Source organism: Labrus bergylta, chromosome 10 (genome assembly GCF_963930695.1).
Source record: "Labrus bergylta chromosome 10, fLabBer1.1, whole genome shotgun sequence".
Taxonomy (NCBI): Eukaryota; Metazoa; Chordata; class Actinopteri; order Labriformes; family Labridae; genus Labrus; species Labrus bergylta.
The window spans coordinates 25,179,781-25,187,818 of NC_089204.1; the positions used below are offsets into that span (position 1 = coordinate 25,179,781).

Genomic DNA, 8,038 nt, shown 5'->3' on the forward strand with positions numbered 1-8,038 from the left:
TTACCATTTTTTCTTCCTGTCTTTCTATTTGTCTTTTATTTGTCCTTCTCCTATCGCTCTCCTTTTTTCTATCTTTATTCTGTTTTATTTTCTTTCTTTCTCTTTTCTTTCAGTCCACTCTTTTTTTTTTTTACTTTTCATGCTGAACTTGTTTCTTCCCGTCTTTCTACTTGTCCTTGATTCATTTTTCTTTCTTTTTGTCTTTCCATCTTTTTTTTTCTGGTTTGCTTGCTTAACTTCTTTCTGTCTTTCCTTTTTGCTTCCTTCCTGTCTGTCTTCCTTTTTTTCTGTCTTTCTTTACTTCATTTATCTTCTTTCCCTGTGTCAGGTCATCATAATATCTCTTCTTCTCTCTCTATTCCCCTTGTTTCTTCAGTGTGACCCTCCCTTTTTCTGTTCCTGGGGCATCTAAGATGGTTATCACTCTGTAATCTACTGAACTACTCATATTGCCCACCGTTCTCACCATTCTCATAAAATTAGTGACTTTGGAAGATTGTTTTTTCTCCCATAGACAAATTAACTCAGAACAATATATCCTCGTTATGATGTTTTTTTGGGTGTTGTGTTTTTCGGTTTCCTGATATTCTAGGACGGGTTTATTATCCTTGGATGCAGGGATACACATGCTGGTCATAATGCCCACTTTTCCTTATTTACTCTTCAAAACCAATCTCTTGCTAATTCTGCTCAAATTATTCTTTAACTCAAACATGGATATATGCTCATAACACCGCTCTGCTGTTGGAGACTTCCTACTCCACCTGAATAATCTGATTGGTTGTGCATTCACATAGAAGTTTCTTTTGTTTCTTAACTCTTATATTAACAGTTTGACTGATGGTTTCGGTTCCTCTGTAATAACCCGGCTCACTGCTGTATTTTAAGACTGCACAGTGCGGGTATAGTACTTTTGTAATATTGACTCTGTGGTCTTAGTTTGTGCGACAATTTCCTGCACTGTTTCCCTAAGGCCTTGGAAAGCGACTATGTGAGTTCCCACCTCCACCTGTGGATCGACCTGATTTTCGGGTACCGGCAACAAGGCCCGGCTGCTGTAGAGAGTGTGAACACGTACCATCCTTACTTCTACGCTCAGAGCGGCAGGAAGGATGCTCAGGATCCAATCATCAAGAGCACAATACTGGGATATGTCAGCAACTTTGGCCAGGTTCCCAAACAGGTAAAAACACACCAGAGGGAGAGTTGTGTCAATATTATTACTTCCTGCAGGCAGCTGTATCATCATAAGAATCATCTTTTTTTTCATAGATTTTCACCAAGCCACATCCACCTCGCAGTGGCTCCAAGAAAGACGGAGGATCCCCACAACAGCCAACTCCATTTTTCCTCAAACTGGATAAAATGAGGACCACAGCGCAGCCGTTCAGAGGTACAACTAGCTCAAACAGCTCGTCTTAACATCTAAACCTTAAAGGAATTGTTGCGACCATCAAAAACAAAGAAGTCGCTGAGTGGCTCAGGACGGACCTGGTACGTGTCTGAGGGGCTTAGCAAAAACATCCATGAGAAAATACAAAATACATTGGAAAAGATGATCAGTGAGTTATAAGATGCAAAAATGTATAATTAAAAAAAATCACAGTGATCAAAAACATTACGAGGCATTTCAACCACGCTATACTTTTCTCTCCTACTGGTCGCACAGTGAACATCCTGACCCCGCCCACACCCATGTGACCTGCCACCTCCATACTTTTTTAATTCACTCTTGGCTCCTCCAGGTTCTTGTTTGACTTTCTTTTTCTTTCTTTTTTTACTTCTACAAAACGTTTGTTGAAAACGTTTAATGTCTGTGCACTAAAATGAGGGAGAGATCAAATATAACAGAAATAGGAATAAATGAAGACATCTAAATTATCAATTTAAAAATAGGTACAAATGAAAAAAAAAAACTACAATAAGAAATATGAAACACAAGAAATATAAACAACATTAAGAAGTATAAACATCAATATTTCTACCTGCTTTGTGCTTAACTATGACACTCATCTGCTGGGTGATAGCCTCGTATAATGTATGCTCTTAGATGCCTTTTCTTCAGAATTGTTTTACAAAATAAAAGCAAATCATTAAAGCTTTGATAAAAATCAGATGTATCCAAACAACTGGATCAAAATATCTATCGCAGGCTGAGAAAACAGAATTTAACCGGTTGTCGTCGCCGTCTTCATTCGGCGATATTTTGCATCACCGTTTCTCCTTTTAATGTGCTCACAATCTCTGATGTCAATTATTATATATACGATGTTTCTCCGTCTAAAGGGAATCGTTAAAACGGAGCGAGCGTGTCCATAGATTAATTTACACTATGGAAGGTGGAAGGCGCTATCTGTTAGAGCTACAATATGGAGATGACTCTTCCACTGAGCCCTACTTAATAATCTGAATATCCCTACAGGCTCACTGAGGGAGAGGAGATGAATCTGTGAATGCTCAGGGAGGGATTCCTGCAAATTACATTTCATATTAAATCTTAGAGTGTCTGATCTGATCAATAAGCAGATAGAGATGAATAGGAGGAAGAAGGCTACGACCAGTGCAGACACTTCTGCTTCTAAAAATCCCCTGAAAGAAGAAGAACAGACTATACTATGGGATGTAATGATTTCTGCCTGTCCCTGCATGAATTGATCAATTACAGACACAATTACAGCCTCTCTGTCTCTCACACACACACACACACACACACACACACACACACACACACACACACACACACACACACACACACACACACACACACACTCTTACTGTATAGACTCTGTGATGTCTAGGATGCAGGTTTCCCCCTTGGATAAGGCGTCTTCATTCTTTAAACAGAGAATATCTGTTTTAATTGACCATCTTTCTATGGCCAGTTTAATGAAATTCTTCTGTACTAGTACTGAGACTAGGGTGCTTTAATGTCACATTTCTGAGCAGCCATTACCTTTATTTGACCAGCCAAGTTTATTTTGATACACACACGAAAGGCAGAATGAGGTCATTACTGCCTAACTTTTTAAAGGGTGCATATGATGAGTGGTGAATGAATTCTGTCGTTGATATAGTCCCTTTCTCAGTTACACTGTACATTTCTCTGCAGAGCTGACGAGGGGCCCGGTAGGTCAGATTCTGTGTCTGGAAAAGGAGGTCGTGGTCCTGGAGAGAAACCGCCTCCTCCTGTCGCATCAGTTGGGCTGCTACTTCAGCTGGGGCTTCCCTGACAACAGCTGTGCCTTGGGACACTACGCCACAGAGAAGGTTTGTTTTAATGCCCCTGATGAGGATATATCGTATTTCTAATCTTCAAGCTTTACAAAGTTACATGACTCAAACTGAAATGACAAAAACACAAATCTTGGGCAGAAGTTTACATTTGTTTTTTTTACATGTGAGAATCTAATAGATTGATTTAACTTATAAAACAGAAAAGTTTATCTGCTTTTGATTTATGCACAAGATGACGCTCCGTATCAGTATTTCGCATATTCATAGAAATGTTATTTTACACAATTTAGAAACAAACATTTGAAGCGTCTCGCTGTGTTTCAATCAAGCCACACACAATGTTTTGTACATCTAGTGCATTATGGGTAAAATATACAATAGACTCTTTGTGGTTTTCAGTGGTATGTGCACGTATCCGGGTTCTCTTTCAAACACCCTAACATCTGGGGAAAACAAGGCAAAGTCCAAAAAACTACTTTTAGTGTAATTTATTTACGTTGGCCTCCAAAGATGTGGTGAAAAATATTTACAACAGTGAGGAATAATTCAATACATGAACAAAATACTGCATACAACGTGTACACAAAGAAGAAAGAACAGTCAGGCTGACTTTCCACGACAACTTAAACCTCACAAAAATATCACGCGTTGCCAGAGAACATTGAGAAGCCGTAACCTTCACCGTAAACAGATTCAGACTACAAAGGCCGTGTCAGCCCTCTTTTAAATCATAGGGTGTTATGAATAATGTAACTGAAAACATGTTGTCTCATCTGTTAAAACATTTGAATGTATTTAACATTCCTATTTAAACCTTTTCTTTAACATTTTAATTGAGCCACAACAAGATATTTGCTAAAAGAAGCAAAAGATGTATTAATGATATCTGTGTGTTTGCTCCCTGCAGTCACTGACTGTGCTGCTTCTCCTTTTACATGTGGATATATATTGAAATGTTTTTATTTGTTGATGCTCCTGAGAAGGCAGATGTGTGCAGCACTTGAGGCCAAGACAAATTTCCTCAAAGGGAAAATAAAGTTTCTCCCCTCACATTAACTGAACTGTATCAGGTGACTCACTGTGCATGCTGATCTTGGTTATTCAAACCAGTCAGGAGATTTCTACATTTTGTAGATTAGAGCTTCAATCTCTTTCTGTCACTGTACACTGCTGTGTCATCTGTATCAATGGATTTCTTTAAAGCAATGTACAGTCGGACTTTGTTACTTTCTCTAGCCTTACAAGCTCTGTGTTTCTGTTGTCTCTGCCATATTAGGGTTTAAATTGAGCTTGGCCATATTGCATATAAAGTGCTGCATGCATGAGTTATAGAGTCAAAAAACAAAAGACAAAACCACAACGTGATTTTATTATCAGATATGCTTATATGCTAAAACATAACAAAGAAATGGTTCCGTCGTATGAAGTGATTGCATTCATGATCAAAGTCTCTCCTTCTGTCTCCAGACCTTTGCTGTGTTTGAGAGTTTGTGTGACTGGGGGGAGACGTTGTGTGCCTCCTGCCCCACCGCAACCACCATCGTCACTGCAGGAACCAGCGGGGTTGTGTGTGTGTGGGACGTATCCATCAACAAGGACAAACTTAACCACATGAAACTCCGACAGGTGCGTTTGTCTGCAGGTGTTTTTAGTAACACAGGGTTCAACAATGACATCTGAAATGTTTTTATACACACACATTCACACTCAGATTGACCCTGTTGTTCTCCACAGCCGTTATACGGCCACACAGATTCAGTGACGTGCCTGGCTGTGTCTGAAGTCCACAGTTTGATAGTTAGCGGCTCACATGACCTCACCTGTATTCTGTGGGATATGGAGGAGCTAAGCTACGTCACCCAGCTTGCAGGACACACAAGCAGCATCTCTGCACTGGCTATAAATGAACTGACTGTAAGTCCCCCTTCTTGATTTGCCCTTTTCTGTATTCTCTACAGACTCTCTTCTCACACTTTTTTTCTATCCTGCCTTTCATCTCTTGTCATTTTTGGCTAGTCATGTTGTTCCTCTTGATTCCGCCCACAGCATGAGGAAGGGAGTACTCTCATTGTTGTCAGCATGCATGTCCTTTCTGTGTTTGTTTTATATTCACACGCATGGGGTGTCAACATCATTTTTGCTCTGTCAAAGGGTGAGATTGCGTCATGTGCAGGACCTGTGCTCTACCTGTGGACCATGAAGGGTCAGCTGTTGACCTGCTTGGACACTTCCTGCGGGCCTCTGCCAGACATCCTGTGTGTCAGCTTCACTCAATGGCACGAGTGGGATGCCAGGAACGTCATTGTCACGGGCTGTGCAGACGGCATAATACGGGTAATTTATTTTTTATTTTTTTTGTGCACACACAATGTTTGTATGAGAGAGAAAGTCTTTGTAGGTCTAATAGATCAGACGGACAGGTTGCTTTGTTTTTATACAGTGCACTGTATTCAAATGCAGCAGTCATTACTTTGGTATTAGCCTCACAGGTAGCAGCTTGGATGTCCATCGAGGTATTAATAACAGCATACGGGTTTGTGTGTGTGTGGTGTTTGAATTCATAAAAGCATATGCTGCCTCTCTGCAATCAAAGCTGCAAACTCAAAATTAGGCTCCACTTGGGAGTGGGTGTCCATGCCACATGCACAGCACACACACACACACACACACACACACACACACACACACACACACACACACACACACACACACACACACACACACACACACACACACACACACACACACACACACACACACACACACACACACACAGACAGTATTATTACTTTATTATTATCTTGAGTTATGGGATGTGCGTGTGCATGCTGGTGCGTATGTGAGTGTGTTTGTTATTATGTTGAATTACGTCTGATTTTGCTACTCGTTATGTGTCTCTCATACAGATATGGAAGACGGAGTACACAAGAACACAATTACCTGGCCCTCCAGAAGCGCCTGTGTCCCCGGGGCAAGACCAAGCAGAGAGAGACGGTAATGTTACAGGCAGAAGGACAGGATACGCATATATGTTTTTGTATTTACAACGACGCCGATGATCTGAGTGCGTGACAGTAGCGAAACCGTTAAACTGCCCGAGATGCTGCTGCACAAAAAGATAGGATTCTTGTGTTTTCTTTCAGAAAGAATCCCTTCACTATCTAATTGGATAAATCCTTAAGTGTGAGATGATTATTTTTAACCGCTCATCTCACAGCCAGACAGCGTGGTTCACAGATGAGGGCTTGTAATGCTTACCCCATCCCTCACTAGCATTAGGGCTAGCAGGAATTATGTTGTTATAAAGTTATTAAACATAGAGGCAGTAAACACTGATGAGTAATTCTGCTGACGTGTGTGTGCTTGTATAATTTAGAAAGCAATAATACCCAGATCCAATTTGGCATACGTTGGTTACAGCCTCGCATCACCTCATAGGAGTATTATGCTTGGGAAATTACATTGAGACAAGTCTTTACGTAACACTGAGGCGTTTATATTCAGGGGATTTTTTTTCTCCTTTTAACAGCCTGCTGACCACAGATAAACACAGAGTTAATGCATTTATTTTTTTATTTTTTTTTGGTGCGGGTTAAAAACAGGGTGGACACCTGCCCTGTGATTCTGATTTTTCTTCTAATGATGTATCCGCAGTGAGCAGCTCATGCCAGGCGAAAGGCTGGGAGAGACATCTGGTGTTGTGTCTGGAGCTGAACAGAAATCAGGCTGTGTCGCAACGTCGCTTCAAGAACAATCCGGCCATCACAGTTCTGGCCATGTCCAGGTACAGTTCAGATAATTTATCTCCTCACACAAAGCAGAGGCGGTATTTAGTTTACATCTCACAGTTTCAAATGCATTTAAGCATTACTGTAGTTTTTAAGAAAAAAACAGTTTGAAGTGTCATTTAACTGTATCTCACTCACATTATATGAATATTATGTTCTTTACAGTATTTAACATTTGCTTAAAATGTGGAAAGATTTTCATGTTACTCAAGCACTCTCTCCTCCGTGTAGGAGCCATGCCACTCTGTTGGCGGGCGATGCCTGGGGCCGAGTTTTCACCTGGACCTGTGAGTGAGAAGTGGGAGACACCGAGTACAATCGTGCTTCCAGACAACATCTCTTCACACACTTTATCCTCCCAGAGAGACTCTGACAGATAAATCCATCAGCGCCTCAGGTCTGACACAAGCGGGGCACTGAGACCTGCTGTGTGTCAGATCAGGCCTGTGTGTGTGTGTGTGTGTGTGTGTGTGTGTGTGTGTGTGTGTGTGTGTGTGTGTGTGTGTGTGTGTGTGTGTGTGTGTGTGTGTGTGTGTGTGTGTGTGTGTGTGTGTGTGTGTGTGTGTGTGTGTGTGTGTGTGTGTGTGTGTGTGTGTGTGTGTGTGTGTGTGTGTGTGTGTGTGTGCGTGCAATCAGAGACAGCTATGTTACACTTTTTTTTTTAGGTACATTCAAGTCTCAGGCAGTAAATAATGATGTATCTCCTTCATAAATATTTAATTCTGTATTTTTCTTTGTAAATAATGAACAATTAAAAAAATGTTTTAAAACAACAGTTTTCCTAAGTCTCCTGCTTTGACCGGGTTTTATCTATTATATTTTTTATTTTTTTTATTTAATTGAAATGTATCTTTTTTTTTGTAGAGGATTCATAAAGGGTAGATCCTGCTGAAAATTCTCCAGAATGTTTTGTTTGAATTTGCACGACGATCTAACCAGCAGCCGCAGCAGAAGTCAGTGGTTAAAGTGGGCAGCCTGAAGCTCGAAGCACGAGCGATCATTTCTCAAGTCTTTAT

General features: G+C 40.7%; 1 protein-coding gene across 1 annotated transcript in view; it reads left to right on the plus strand.

The window, feature by feature from the left end:
• wdfy4 (WDFY family member 4) overlaps window positions 1–7,795 on the plus strand; it is a 50,841-nt gene extending 43,046 nt beyond the window's left edge. The window contains exons 56-64 of the mRNA XM_029279154.2: window positions 974–1,183; window positions 1,273–1,393; window positions 3,110–3,267; window positions 4,702–4,860; window positions 4,969–5,148; window positions 5,386–5,568; window positions 6,141–6,228; window positions 6,889–7,018; window positions 7,254–7,795. Coding sequence (XP_029134987.2) covers window positions 974–1,183; window positions 1,273–1,393; window positions 3,110–3,267; window positions 4,702–4,860; window positions 4,969–5,148; window positions 5,386–5,568; window positions 6,141–6,228; window positions 6,889–7,018; window positions 7,254–7,317 — 1,293 coding nt within the window. The 3' untranslated portion in view covers window positions 7,318–7,795. The remainder of the gene's footprint in view (window positions 1–973; window positions 1,184–1,272; window positions 1,394–3,109; window positions 3,268–4,701; window positions 4,861–4,968; window positions 5,149–5,385; window positions 5,569–6,140; window positions 6,229–6,888; window positions 7,019–7,253) is intronic.
• The last annotated feature ends 243 nt before the right edge of the window (window positions 7,796–8,038 follow it).